Raw genomic sequence first — 13,714 nt, 5'->3', positions numbered from 1 at the left:
CTTTTCCAGATGTTCCTTTTTGTGTTGCCGTGGTGGGTGTGAGGATCAATCCAAGGAAATACAGGGTGAGTTCACTCCTCGTTTCCCTGCCGACAGCCTATAACTCACGCTCCATTTGCACAGCCCTCCCTCTCTGTGCGTATCACAGCGATGCGCTCTGACGAGTGGGGGGAGATGTTTGTAGTGAGTAACACTCACCCAGCGACTGTGAAAAGCAGCTTGGGGCGGGGAGAGGGGTGTGAACTCTGGTTTATGGGTCGGTGCATCTGACTGGAGACACGCTGAGGGAGCCTGGAGTGGGGATGCTCCCACCACTGCCTGCTGTGTTGGGGGAAGGGGCAAATCATCAAGGGCTTAGAAGGGCAAAGGGAGCAGGAGTTCACACATTTCTTTTTTCCATTCCAGGATCCCCAGCTGCTGTGACTAAACTCCCTGGAGCCATCAGGCAGGGTAGGGCAGCTGCCAGATGCTGTACTGAGGCTCTGTGATTTTTCCTGGGACCTCTAGTAACAACTATGTTTTGTTGTTCTTGCATGGGAACACAAGCTCAAGAAAATAACAAGGTCTTTTACTGTAGAAAAGGCCAAGAAGGAGTTTGTAGGTGGTGGGTTTGTCCCAGCTCTGTAAGCAGTGTGTGCTGGCAGCAGCTGCCTGGCCAGGGAGATACAGAAGCTGCCACCATCGCTGCTGGTCACTGCCCTGGTGCTCCACTGCTCCTTCACACTTTACTTTGCCTGCATTGAGAATATGGAGTAGAGGACCCTCAGGCTGGTCCTCCTACTGGGCAGGGGCCTCACTAGGACATTATCCTGTATTCCCACTGGCCCGCTCAGACTCAGGGAGGAACGAAATTTCTCCTTCTTCAGTATGTGAGAGAGTTCAGTGAGTGCTGGTCACAAGGCAAAGACCTCTACGCTCCTTCTTGGTGAGGGCCAAGGCAAAGACCCCATGAAAGCCAAAGCCATTCATGCCTGAGGAAATCTGGGGTGGCCCTGGGGTATGGGCAGCACCACACATTGGTCAGGGCACTCCTTGGTGTGTCCAAGACCATGACCAGCCCGTGGAATTCACCCTGTTCCAGATATGCTTTGGTTAGAGCTCAGCAAATGAATTGCAAGACAAGATGTGACTGATTTTTCTACCTCCACAGGGCCTGGGATTGACGTGCTGGTTCCTGTCAGTACTTGGGGAGTGGGAGATATTTTGGATAGCAAACATCTACGCCCACTCAGTGGGGCACTGGGTAAACTGATAGCACCAGTTTGGAGCCTGAGAGCTTGCTGGGACCCTGAGAGTACCAGGACTGCATTTTCTCCTCTCCTCCCAGGAAGGACTTTCCCTCCCTTCCCTGCAGACCAGGTCCAACTCACAACTGCAGTGAGGTGCTTCCCCCTGCTGTAGCTCCAGGAGCTCCTGCTTTTGGCCAGGCACTGGTGCACCAATCCAGCACCCACAGCTGCCCATTCCTGAGGCCATTGACAGGGAGGAATAAACTGGAAAACACACAGCTGAAGTCCTGCTGGCACTCTGTGCATCCCTTCAAACTCTCTCCACTCAGTTCCCTCCCCTGTGGAAAAGGCTTTGAACCAAGGCTGCACCCTGAGCTGCTGCCAGCTGTACCCTCAGGAATGGCCCTGTCTATGCTGATCCTTTTTCTTTGCACACATCCTTCTGCTTCGCTGATACAGCAGGGAATGAGACAGCTGAAGACCTTGACTACTGTGTGGATAGTTCTGCTGTGTTTTGGGACTGGTTTTGCAGTGTCAGTTTTGCTTTTAGGAGCTGTACCAAGCTGGAAAAGGCTTCAGGGCAAACTGGAAAATCCTCTGTCCCAGTAAGGAAAGTTGATCTCCCCCATGGCCCTGCTCTGTGGTGATGCCATGGCAGCAATTGCACAGGAGTGTGAGGTGCAGGATTGCTCACTTTGTGCCTGGATGCTGCGTGGTGCCCACCAAGGGGCTGCTTCTGACTGGACCTGTTTTCTATCAGAATTGGCTCTTAGGAACTGAACAGCATGCTGTGCTTAGAACATCATGTCCAGGAGCTCTGGAGGTGATAAAGACAGGATGAGCTGGAAGATGAGCAGACTCTTCTTTTCACTAACCTCTCACCAGCCAAGGAGATCTCTGTCCTGCCAGGTCCCAGTCTCTATCCAGCCAAAACATTCACCAAGAACAGCTACGCTGAGGTTTCTGTTTGTGCTTTTCAGCAAAAGCTCCTGAGAGGGAGCTACTATCAGCACAGAGGGTCAGGTTAAATGTTTGTCCTCACAGCTGCCCTCTCCCCACACCATCTCTGCTCCATGTCACTGCAGGGCTTTGGCAAAGGGGGCTGAACTCCTGCACAAGTCTGGTGCCTGCTGTATCTGTGCAGGGGACACAGACAGCAAATTTACAATTCCAGAAGGATCAGCACCAAGGCACTAAAAGACTATGAGCAGGTGAGTTGAGCCCAGTCATCGCAGTCACTGTTCTTTAAGGGGTGGTGGTCAGTGCCTGTCTCTGAAATGCCCACAGAGAAGGTGGCTGCCCCTCGTGTTCTACAGACCCAGCTCTCAGGGCTGTGCTCAGCAACAGGACTTTCCTGCATTCTAGGACCACAGCACCATAGCTGGCTTCCCAAAAACAGATCCCTGTGATAGCAGCATGCTGGAGATGCTTCACAACACCCTAATTCCTGCCACTGTTGAGAATCAGCTCAGGAGGGAGAACACACCCCAGAGAAAGCAAATGTACAGACCACTCGTGCCCCACGCTCCTGACAGACCCTGAGTGGCAACAGCACAGCTGAACTTTGGCTTTAGGAGCTCAGCAGCCCAGGAAGGTGCCACATCACCACACTGATATCTTGCCTGCTGTACCAGAAAGATGGAGCATCAGGTGGAGGTAGCAGGTTACATAATTTGGGGGAAGGAAAGCCCAAGCCCTTCCGTTTGCTGGCAGGGAGCAAGGATGGTTGGAATGACCTTGGCTGGCTCTTCTGCATCCTCAGTCTTCGTTGTTGTATCAGATCAGCAGAGGAGATGAAGCCCTCAAAAGTATTGGGGTGTCACTGTGTTGGCACTGAAAATCATGGGCAGCAGAAAAAAGTGAGCAAAACAGGGGACTGCTACAAATCCCAGCTTCCTCTCACCACTGTGTTCAGGATTGTCCTACACCATGGAACAGTCAGCTGAGGTACCCAAGGGCTCTTTGCCTCACCCACCCTTGTTTTTGGGCCCTTTGCCTTGCTACAGAGATCCTTGGCTGTTTTTGAGGGGTTTCCACCCATGGCACCTCATGACAGCTCCTGTCAGGTCAGCACATGGCCTGGGTTCATCTTCCCACAGTGACTCCATCCACCTCGGATAAAGCCTCATGCTCAGCAGTGCTCCTTGCTGCTGCTGGGTCCCTGTCCCTCTCTCTGCTCCCACAAAGATGTGTACCCCATTTCCAGGCTTGTCCAGGCTTGTGCCTGGTGCTCACACATGTGGCACTGCCTACATGGGGACCTCTGGACACCAGCCTCACAGCTCTCCTCTTTCTAGAAAATTATAACCCTGATTGCAAGTACAGCCTGGGTGTGAACAGGGAACCTGGAGCAGGTGTTCACTATCAGATGCACCTACAGACACAGCACCCAGGGGAGCTGCCCTGGTGAGGGTCACAGTCCTGTTGTGCAGGGACACAGATGAGATAGCTTTCTATAAAGTGATGGTTTGAGCAAGTTCTCTCCCTGCTCTCTGGCTTCCAGCTCTCTCAGGCACAGGCCTGGTTTCCCTCACACCCCTCTGCCCCAGCCCCTTCACAGCCTCCCTGGCACTGGGGCAAGCCATGCTGCTGCTGGTTTGGGTCTGCTTGCCCATGGATGACAGAATTGGACAAGGAAAAGGAAAAATATTCGAGGGGAACAGCCAGCCAGCCCCCAAAGAGCTGTCTCAGTCCTTCCAGTAACACAGTGGGTGCTATAAGCACTGCTGCAACCAGAGCCAGAGTAGGATTTGCTGGCATCAGCAAACTTGTTGTGTGTCCATGCTGACTGCTGCAGCTTCACTCCTCGCTGGCAAAGCTGGTGAGCCAGCACAGGTGGGGGATCTAATCTGATATTCATGGCAGGGACACTCAGCCCAGCCTCTCAGCCCAGCTTGTGATGCAGTCAAGGGGCTAAAGGCTGGCGGGGGGCCCAGGCTGGGTTGGTGGTCCTGCCCTGGGAGAGCTGAGGACCCAAGGACAGTGCTGTGGGGTGGACACAGGACCCCCTGCCATGGTAGACATCCCATAGCATGTGTGATACCCACCTGCCCCTCAGGTGGTCACACTGTATCTGAACAAGCTGTGGGTGACAGCAATGTCCCCTGCCCCTTGAGGGGAGCAGGGGCACGTAGGAAGGGGGGAACCAGTGCTGGAGCCCAGGGCTGTGTCTACCCTCATCCTGGCATGTTGTCCTCAGCCCCACAAGGCCCCCTGCAGATGCAAAGCCCTGCAGACAGGCAGATGTTATGGGGACACTGCGTGCACCTCAAGTCTCAGCCAGAGTCTGTCTGGAGGCCCAGGGCACAGTGACCTGCTGTGATGCACCAGCCAGCAGACAGAAAGGCATCTTGTCCTCATGAGCAACCAGTCCTTACCCACTCCTCCAGCACCAGCCCCATTCCTCTTTCCAAAACTACCCCTGCCACCAAAGCACGGGGCCAACCCCTCCCCAGGGATCCCATAACCAGGACCAGGGGGCTACAGACAAGAGTTGGCTTTATTCACGGACACGGGGACAGCTGTGTCACTGGCAGCTGCCCTCGTATTGCACATCCAGCGACGGGGGAATATCCATGCCACGTCACAACACAGCGTCGGCACTATGGGACCTCGGGGGGGGCGCAGGCACCGTCACCACCCAGCAGGCTGGGGAGCGGGCTGGGGCGCCAAGGGTTCACAAAGGCAAAAGACCCGTCCACCCATAGATAGAGAGATAGATATATATATAAAAAAAAAATAGTTCCACGATGACCAGAGCAGAACCACAGGGACACGCGTGCAAGCGAAATGTACAGCAGCCCGCGAGCAGGTAAACATGCTTTGTACACACACAGACACACAGACACAGCCGGGGTTTGTGGCGCTGGGAGGGAGACAGAGCCATAAACCCGGGCTGCACACACACTCACGCACGCACGCACACACACCGGCCCCTGCGGGCAGCGCCCGCGGCTCGGGCTCGGGGGCTGGGACACAGCGGGTGTTTCTCACTGCTAGACATGTTACGGAGACACGGACACGGTCCCTTGGAACGGAACTGGAGGAAGAACTCGTGAGCGAACGGGGCAGGGGCGCCCCTGCTCCTCCCCGGCGCGCAGGCACCGGCCGGGGCCGGCTGGAGAGGAGCAGGGGGCCACCGGCGGTTCGTTGTGCTGCTGGTGGAAGAGGCAAGGATGGGGGTCCATTATGCCTCTGGCTCGTATTCCTGGTATTCCTCCTGTGGGATGGGGAAGGAAAGAGCCAGTAAGAGAGTTCAGGTGGGGCCCAGAGCCCCTCTCTTCTCCAGCCCAACACCAGCTTTGCTCTGGACAGTGAACTGATCACTGTGCCACCCCATTCCCTCACCTGTGGGGGTTCCTCGTAGTTCTCCCCCTCTGGCTCCAGCAGCGGCTCGACCAGTGGCTCCTCCGCAGCCTCCTGGGCCACCTCCTCTGCCTGAGAGTGGACCAGGAGGTCAATGCCACATACACACACACACAGCAACCACCCTCCGTGCCCCTGCCAGACCAGCAATGCACCCAGGATATAAGGGGCTCCACAGGGAGCCAGTGAGACCCTGGGCACACAGCAACCCACCTGGCTGGGAGGTGACATATCTATGGGAGCAGGGGCTGTGCCCATATGTCCCTACACTGCTCCCAGCCCCAGCCTCGGGCAAGCAAGAGTGCTGGCACCACGTGGGCCTCAACAGCCTCCAGGCGCTGGCAGGGCTGCAGGAGCATCCTGCATCCCTGGCAGGGGAGGGCGGCGCTGGGTAACCCCTCCCCGGGGCTGGCAGGCGGGAAAGGGGGGCAGCCAATCCCCCTGTGCAGCAGCAGTGGCGGCGGTGGCCTCATTTCTTCAGCTGATGCTATTTTGGGCTAAGCTGGAAGCCAACGGCTCACGGGGCGGCGAGCTGGGAGCCGCTGCCCCTCCCGCAGCTGTCAGGTCACCTCGCAGCCGCCGGAGCGATGCGCCGCAGGCCCGGGCCCAGGCCGCCATGCCGGGCCCCGAGCGCGCACACGTCCGCACGCCGCGCACGCGGCCACGCACGCCCGGGGACACAATGCCCGCCGGACAGGGCACGGCCAGACCATGGGCACCCTCATGGTCAGCCTGCTTTGGGGCTAGGGAGCAGCTCCTCGCCAGAGCCAGGGATGTGCCAGCCTCCCCACGGGCACAGCCAGACCACCTGGACACCCTCGCGGTCCCTGCTTTGGGGCTGGGGAGCAGCTCCTCGCCAGAGCCAGGGATGTGCCAGCCTCCCCATGGCGATGCCTGGGGATTCTCACCTTCAGGTCTGCAGGGAACTCCTCCTTCTTCACCAGCCCGGTGGCTGCTGCAATGTTGCCAGCGCCAGAGAACGCTGCTTCGCCCAGCTGGGACGCCTGCTCCTTCGCTTTCTCAGCCACTGCAAGAGCCAGGGGTGCCCATCAGTGCCCTCCCCGTGCCAAAAGCAGTGCCCAGCTGTGGCTCCATGCCCTGCACCACCCAGGGGGGAGCTGGCGGGGAGATGCTGGGCAGGATCAGGCTCTTCCCATTTCTTTGCCCTGGTGGGGAGGGGAGGGGGCCACAACACTGCTCTGCAGCTGGGCAAGGAGTGTGAGCAGCCGCTGCAAATCCTTGGTTGCTGGCCCTGTTATATAAGAGGCTTTAGCAGAGTGACATCAGCCCTTCAATTAGCCTCTGATCTCGTTAGTGGGGCTCGCAGGGATGGAGGGGTACCACGGCAGGGAGACAAGGGGTCCGTACCTGAGGTTACTCCTTGCACGACACCTTGGGTTTTACTCCCTGAGGGTACAAAGAAACAGAGACTGGGTTAGAGGGACTGACAGCTGGGCTCCAACATGTGCCATGCCCAGGACCCTGGCACGGCTCTGAGCCAGGACAGCACCCTGTCCACACCACATGCCAGGGCACCTGGGGGGGGCTCAGCTCTTGCCTGGCTCCCCTCAAGGCTCCTGTTGTCCCTGCAGGAGCCAGAACTGGGGCAGCACAGGGCTGCTGCCACATGCCAGGCAGGGCAGAGACCCCAGGGCCCAGCACCACGTCAGGGCACAGCCAGGCAGGGTGAATGTGAGCCATGCTGCTGAGAAAAACCTCCCACAGGATCCAAACCTAGAACCAACACAGCATGGGAAGCCCCACAGCTGGAGTGCCCAGACTTGGGTGCTGCTGCTGTCTGTGCCAACCCTGCCAGGCCCCCTCAAGCAGAGTGACACCACCCAGGATACCCCACAGAATGGGTGTGGGATGTAGAGGATGGAAGGAAAGGTAGAGGCTGGGCAGCTCCTGTAGGATGGGGTCTCTTTGATCTGCTAGACCCCTGTCCAGCACACACATCCTGGTGAAGATGGGGGCCCAGGGCAGGCACTCACTGCTGCCCAGGGGACAGTTCCGGGGCCTCAGTTCTCCCACAGAGCTTGTGCCCTCTGGAGCAGAACAGAGCCTCAGCCCAGCACCCTCCTCCCTCTCACTGCAAGCAGGGTTGGCCTCAGCTCCCTCCCTGGGCATTCCACCACCAGCCAGGCACACTGACTGCCCAGGAACTGCTCCTCCTGCCAGCTATGTCTTCTAGGATTTGGCCCCGAATAGATCCCGCCCCCAAGGGGCAGCACGGAGGGACCCCTCAGCCACCAGCCGGGTGCAGGGGAGATGCTGGTGTGGGATGAGCTCCATGGCATCTCCAAGTGGGACAAACCTCGTCCCCACCCCCCTGCCCCAAGGCAGGCACATCCCAACAGAGGGGTCACCACCTCCATCACCTTCCCTCTGCTTTCCTGCCAGGAAAGCATCCCAAGCACAGAGCTGAGAGACCCTCGGGCTCAGCCTGGGAGCTGCAAGGGGTCCAGCCCCCTAGCGCTCCATCCCTCAGCCCGGGGACCAGTCTCCGACTCTGCTCTTGTCTGCGGAGCCCACTGCTGCCCTGCCGATTCCCGGTGGGCCAGCGAGGCACTGCGGGCACCGACCCTGTGCCCCGGAGCACCCCGCCGCAGGATGGTCGTGGCGGGGAAGGAGCAGGAGAGAGAGGGAGCGAGGCCAGGGACAGGTGGAGACGCAAGGGGGACAGCAGGGGGATGGGCAGGAGGACGCAAGGGCAAACGCAGGAGCAGGCAAGGGCAGGCAGAGAGGGCCGGCAGGGGCAGGCAGGGACGGGCAGAGATTAGCCGGGGATGGGGAGGCAGAGGCTGGCAGGGGGCAGGCAGGACAAGCCGGTCCTTACCGACATAGAGGACCCCTTCCTTGGTCTTCTCGGCGGCCTCGGCCACCCCCTGCTTGGTCTTCTCAGCTGCGGCGACCACCCCTTCCTTGGCCTTGGACAAGCCCTTCATAAACACCTCCATGGCGGCTCTGCGGGGAGAGGCCGCACGGCTTCACCCCGCCCCGGCCCCGCGCCCGCCCGCCCCGCGCATCCCGGTCCCGCGCATCCCTTCTCCGCGCATCCCATCCACGCGCATCCCGGTCCCGCGCATCCCGGTCCCTCGTCCCCGGCCCCACCGCCCGCCCGACCTGGCTCGCTGTCGGCGGGGACGGGCGGGCCGGGCCGGGCCGGGCCGGGCTGCGGCGGGGCGGGCTCAGTGCGGCTGTGCCGGGGCCGCGCTGCGCCGCGCTGCGCCGTGATGCGCGGGGGGGACCGCGCCGCGCCGGGCTGCGCCGGGCTGAGCCGGGCTGAGCCGCGCTCGGCCGTGCCGAGCCGTGCCCCGCCGCCCCCGCCCCGCACCGCACCGCACCGCCCCGCCCCGCTCGGCAGCGGCCACCCCAGCCCCGCAGGCTCCTTCCCCGCACTGCGCGGCACCCCGGGACAGTCGTTCTACCCATCCCCGTCACTCATCGTGATCCCACCCCACGCTGTCCCCATGCTATTCAGTCCTGACCCCCATCGCATCTTATCCTACCCTCTCCTGGTCACGTCTCCTCCCGTTCCTGGTCCCATCTTGTTCCGATCTCATTGCTTTCCATCTACAGGCTGCCCTCACCCCATTCCATCCTTATTGCCATCTAGCTCTCTCCCTATGCCGTTCCCGTCCCCTTCTCATCAGGTCCTCTTTCTGCCTCATCCCACCTCGTTCGCATCCCACCACATCCAGTTCTGAACCCATCACATCCCCCACTCTCCCCATCCCATCCTATCGTGATCCCATCCTATCGTGATCCCATCCCATCCCATCCCATCCCATCCCATCCCATCCCATCAGCCTGATGCTATCCCGCCGTCTCTGTGTACCATCCTGCTTTGCCCATACCACATCAAGGTCCCCACACGCGGTGCCCAACTTACACAATTCTACTCCCTCATCCTGATCCCATCCCATTCTGAGCCCCTGTCCTCATCCGCCATCTCTCTGCTCCCCAGGAGGGGCAGCACTGGCATCCTCTCCCCAGGATACCACCCTCCCACCCCACCAGCTGCAGCTGGGATAGCTTCTCTGCCTTCTACCCACCTGCCTGTGGGTATTTAAGAGCCAGAGGCAGCCCAGGGGAGCCTGTGCTGATCAGGATGGCTACAGGGGGGCAGGTGGGTGCTTGCCCTGTGGGCTGGGGAGGATGTAGAACGCAGACAGCCCTGCCAGCCCTCGGGGCACTCAGTGGGAGGTAGCTGGGGGGGCTGCAGGCTCCCAGCTGGGGTGGTCAGGGGGCTCTTCGGGGCTGTCCCATCTTCCCCTGCAGAGGCAACAGGAGCGACGCAGGCAGAGGGCTCGGCAGCAAGAGCTGCTCCAGCCAGAGATCCTGGGCAAGCACCCCCTGCAGAACAGGTATGGGAGACCTGGCCATGGGCAGCCTCTCCCAGAACTGGGAGGAGTGTGCTGGAGCTGGGGGAGGACTCTGGCCCCATTTCCTCTCCCTCCCCAGGTGGGCACTGTGGTTTTTCAAGAATGACAAGAGCAAGATGTGGCAGGCAAACCTGCGCCTCATCACCAAATTCAGCACTGTGGAGGACTTCTGGGCGTGAGTGTCCATTGGGTGGGAGCACCCACTGTGCCCCTTTTGGAGATGTTCTGGTGGGGGGCCTCTGAGCCTGAGACACCTATTCTCACCTGCTTCTGTGTCTCCATCTAACACAGGCTGTACAGTCACATCCAGCTCGCCAGCAAGCTCGCAGCTGGCTGTGACTACTCCCTCTTCAAGGTATGAATACCCCATCCTCAGAATCCCCCCAGCACCCAGCATTTGGGGGCACACTGGGTGCTGGTAAGCCATCAGGATGCCCTGCTCCTAAGGTGGGAGGGGTAGACTGGCTGGATTTTCACAGCTCCCCAGTCCAGCTCTAGTGCCCCTGACTGTCCCCTTGCCCACCTGTAGGATGGCATTGAGCCCATGTGGGAGGACAGCCAGAACAAGCGTGGTGGGCGCTGGCTCATCACCCTGGCCAAGCAGCAGCGGCACACTGAGCTGGACCGGTTCTGGCTGGACACAGTGAGTGTGGCCCCGCTCAAGGGTCCTGGCTGTGGTGTTCCCCCTGCCCCAGGGCTGATCCCCAGTGGTGACTGTCCCAGGCTCCCCTTCTCCTCCCAACAGATGCTGTGCCTCATTGGGGAGATGTTTGATGAGTACAGCGATGAGGTGTGCGGGGCTGTCATCAACATCCGCACCAAGGGGGACAAGATTGCCATCTGGACCCGGGAGGCAGAGAACCAGGAAGGGGTCACCCACATTGGGTAATGCAGCTTCAGGGGAGACTGCACAGGGGAGCGAGAGCTCCCCCTGCTTGGGGGAATAGGCCCAATAGGAGAAGTGGTGCTGCTCTGTTCATGCATCCCCTTCTCTCCTCCAGGCGTGTCTACAAGGAGCACCTGGGCCTGTCACAGAAGGTGGCCATTGGCTACCAGGCTCATGCGGATACAGCCACCAAGAGCAGCTCCCTTGCCAAGACCAAGTTTGTGGTGTGACTGCAGGGAGAGTGGGGAGCTGCCTATGAAGTTCCCATGTACTGTTTCACAATGAATTTCTGCATCTGAGCATGATCTGTCTCTCCAGGGCTCTTGGCAACTTGGGGTGGCTCCTGTTTGTTGGGGAGGTTTCCTGGGAGGGAGGTGATGATGTGCCATATCCTGGTCCCTTCATTCTGGGTGAGCAGAGACAGAAGCACAGAGCTGGCATCACTGTGGGCTTGGAACACTGCACATGTCCCCTCACCTCCCCTAGAGCCTGGGACCAATGCCCTTCTCCCTGAGGCTCTGGGGGTGATTCCTGTGTTTTGGGGGCCCTGGATAGCTCCCAGAAGGATGCTATTCTGTCCTTGCCTGGCTAAGGCATGGCCACAGCTCACTGCACTGCAAACCTGGGCATGGGAGGGACTACTAAGGCTTGGCTCATCTGGGTCAGCTCAGCCTGGGGAGCTGGTCCACTTTTCTCCTCTGTGGGTCTGCCATCTCAGGAAGATCAGTTTCCCAGCTGAGGGCTGTCAGTGTCCCTGCAGGATGGGTGTTGGGCTGCAGCACAGCATGGTCCCCATGCTGCATCCCCTCCTGCAGACACTTACAGCATAGGTGAAAGCATATGAAGCAGATTTTCTTCCCAGGGTTTTGTTGGTGCCAGACCTGCATGTTTACAGCCTCAGTCTTTTGAGCCCTGGGACTCTGCTGGCTCCTCCTTTCCATGGCTCATATCTTCTGCTGTCCCTTCTGGTGGTCCTGGCCCCCCATACTCTCTTCCAGACCCACCCCACACTCTGTCCTTTAATCTTTTATTTGTGTGTTTGATTTTTGTGTCTGTGCTTCCTGCCTAGTCAGATTCTAGAGGCGGAGCTGTCTGCTCACCTCCTGACAGTGGCAGCTGCAGTTCTGCCCTCACTGCAGCTTCATCCAGGAGTATCCCCCCTTCTCTCCAGCAGCACCTAGGCTCCATCTCATTCCGGTACTGCACCTTGTCCATCCCATCTGTGCCACCTCATCAGCCCAGAGCCAGGGTTGCTTGTCCCCTGCTGTGATGGCTCAGTGCTGCCCTGCCTGCAGACAGGCTCTGCAGAGACGTGGTCCTGCTCAAGGATGAAGTATTGACACTCTGCTCTTAGAGCTGGTTGTGACCTGTCTGGTCACAGCTTGACAGGCAGCTGCTGTGGCTGTGTCACCCAGGGTCTCGACTGCCTGCAGTGCAGCCTGTGGGGATGAGCTTGCTGAGCCCTGCACTAGCCTGGGACGCTGCCATGGCTGCAGAGAGCTGTGTCCCTGGGACTCAGCTGCCTTTCTCCAGGGACATCAGCCTTGCAGCTCCCTGAGGGCAGTGCAGGGCCCTCCACCAGCCAATATTGCTCCTGTTCCAAGCAGAAGTTGATACTAGAGACCCAAGACAGGAGCTCATCCCTGGCAGGTGGTGTCAGGCCGTGTCCCTGTGTCCTTGCATTGTGTGAAGGCTTTAGGTCATTTCTCTGTGCAGGTGCAAGGGCAGCAGCATCATACTGCCCTCCCTGGTGGGGCAACGAGGGTGAGGAGGCTGCAGGGAGCAAGACTGGGATGAGGGCAGGCACTATGGGGGTACAGCACCCCTAAATGGGGGTGCTGCAAGAGGAGGGCAGGACTGGGCTGAGGGCAGGCAGTATGGGGGGCAGAACCCTGAAATGGGGTTGCTGCAGGTAGCAGGATTGAGATGACGGGATGCAGTATGGGGGGGGTAGCACCCCGAAATAGGGGTGCTGCAAGCAGGGGTTGGGGGGTGGCTCTGCCTGCCTTGCCCACACTCCCGCACGGCCATCGCCTGCCGGCAGCCCGGTGCTGCCTGCGCTGCCTGTACCGCCGGTCCCTCGCCACGCGATGGTGCCGCTCGCCCGGCCTTGGCCAGCTCGGCGCGGCAGGGAGGGATGGATGGCAGCCTGCCCTGCCTGCGGTGGGGTCCCGGTCTGCCCTGCCCTGCCCGCATTGGGGTCTCTGCCTGAAGAGGGGTCACAGCGCTACCCCCCCCCAGAGTGAGAGACAGGCAGAGCCACGCGTGGGGCTGGCAAAGCTGAAGGTAGAGGGGGGGTTGCTGAGACCCCCAAAAACGCACCATTAATGCCCCTCCCCAGCAGTGACAGCGTTAAGTGTGCAAGAGGCAGGGATTGTCTGTCCCTCTGACCCTTCAACCTACTGCTGTCTCACACAGTCCTGTCATTGCCCCCCGGCTGGCCCTAGGGCTGAGCCCCCTGCAGCCCAGCTGTCCTTGTCCCCTTACCCCAGCAAGGGCATTGTGCTCGTGGGGTGCCCTTGCCCCATCACATCACAAGGCCAAGGTTAACTGGGGCAGGAGGGGGTGCAGAGGCTGCTGCACTGCCGCGGTTCATCACCATTCTCATGTAGCCTCAGTGGGATTTCATTTGATTGGAAAAATAATAGGAGCCATTTATCTCCATGGCTTTATGGGTTCCCATCAGCCCTGCAGCCCAGCCAGGCTGGGGGGCTGGCAGTGCCCACCCAGAACCTGCCCTATGGGGACACAATGACCTTCATCCTCACTTTTTGCACCCCACAGCCCCTGTCTGAGGGCCAGAGCGTGCTGGGGGGCACAAAGTCACCCCCTGGGTGGGCACAGCA

General features: G+C 59.8%; 2 protein-coding genes across 2 annotated transcripts; one reads left to right on the top strand and one right to left on the bottom strand.

Annotated features, from left to right (window-relative positions):
- Positions 1-4,710: 4,710 nt before the first annotated feature.
- On the bottom strand, positions 4,711-8,911 carry SNCB (synuclein beta). The gene is made up of 6 exons (XM_056502417.1): positions 8,721-8,911; positions 8,434-8,561; positions 6,963-7,001; positions 6,503-6,621; positions 5,577-5,666; positions 4,711-5,448 (listed from the first exon to the last, which is right to left on the bottom strand). The coding sequence occupies exons 2-6, from the start codon at positions 8,552-8,554 to the stop codon at positions 5,416-5,418; spliced, it is 402 nt and encodes a 133-aa protein (XP_056358392.1). The 5' UTR covers positions 8,555-8,561; positions 8,721-8,911; the 3' UTR covers positions 4,711-5,415.
- A 797-nt stretch (positions 8,912-9,708) lies between these two features.
- Positions 9,709-11,098, top strand: EIF4E1B (eukaryotic translation initiation factor 4E family member 1B). Its single transcript, XM_056502375.1, has 7 exons — positions 9,709-9,726; positions 9,879-9,964; positions 10,062-10,157; positions 10,274-10,337; positions 10,512-10,625; positions 10,728-10,867; positions 10,984-11,098. Exons 1-7 carry the CDS (start codon positions 9,709-9,711, stop codon positions 11,096-11,098), a joined length of 633 nt encoding a protein of 210 aa, XP_056358350.1.
- Positions 11,099-13,714: the final 2,616 nt, after the last annotated feature.

The sequence above is a fragment of the Oenanthe melanoleuca genome, chromosome 13 (genome assembly GCF_029582105.1).
Source record: "Oenanthe melanoleuca isolate GR-GAL-2019-014 chromosome 13, OMel1.0, whole genome shotgun sequence".
In the NCBI taxonomy this organism is placed as follows: domain Eukaryota; kingdom Metazoa; phylum Chordata; class Aves; order Passeriformes; family Muscicapidae; genus Oenanthe; species Oenanthe melanoleuca.
The sequence above is the reverse complement of the archived record's forward strand: the minus strand, read 5'-3'. Positions and strand labels throughout refer to the sequence as shown.

Bases quoted from the DNA above. Each gene is read 5' to 3' on its own strand.
- SNCB (XM_056502417.1), bottom strand. From the start codon at position 8,554: ATGGAGGTGTTTATGAAGGGCTTGTCCAAGGCCAAGGAAGGGGTGGTC. The intron at 7,002-8,433 runs GTAAGGACCGGC...TTGTACCCTCAG, and splicing joins GGAAGGGGTCCTCTATGTCG to GGAGTAAAACCCAAGGTGTC. The intron at 5,449-5,576 runs GTGAGGGAATGG...CCCATCCCACAG, and splicing joins ACTACGAGGAACCCCCACAG to GAGGAATACCAGGAATACGA.
- EIF4E1B (XM_056502375.1), top strand. The intron at 10,338-10,511 runs GTATGAATACCC...GCCCACCTGTAG, and splicing joins GTGACTACTCCCTCTTCAAG to GATGGCATTGAGCCCATGTG. The intron at 10,868-10,983 runs GTAATGCAGCTT...TCTCTCCTCCAG, and splicing joins GAAGGGGTCACCCACATTGG to GCGTGTCTACAAGGAGCACC.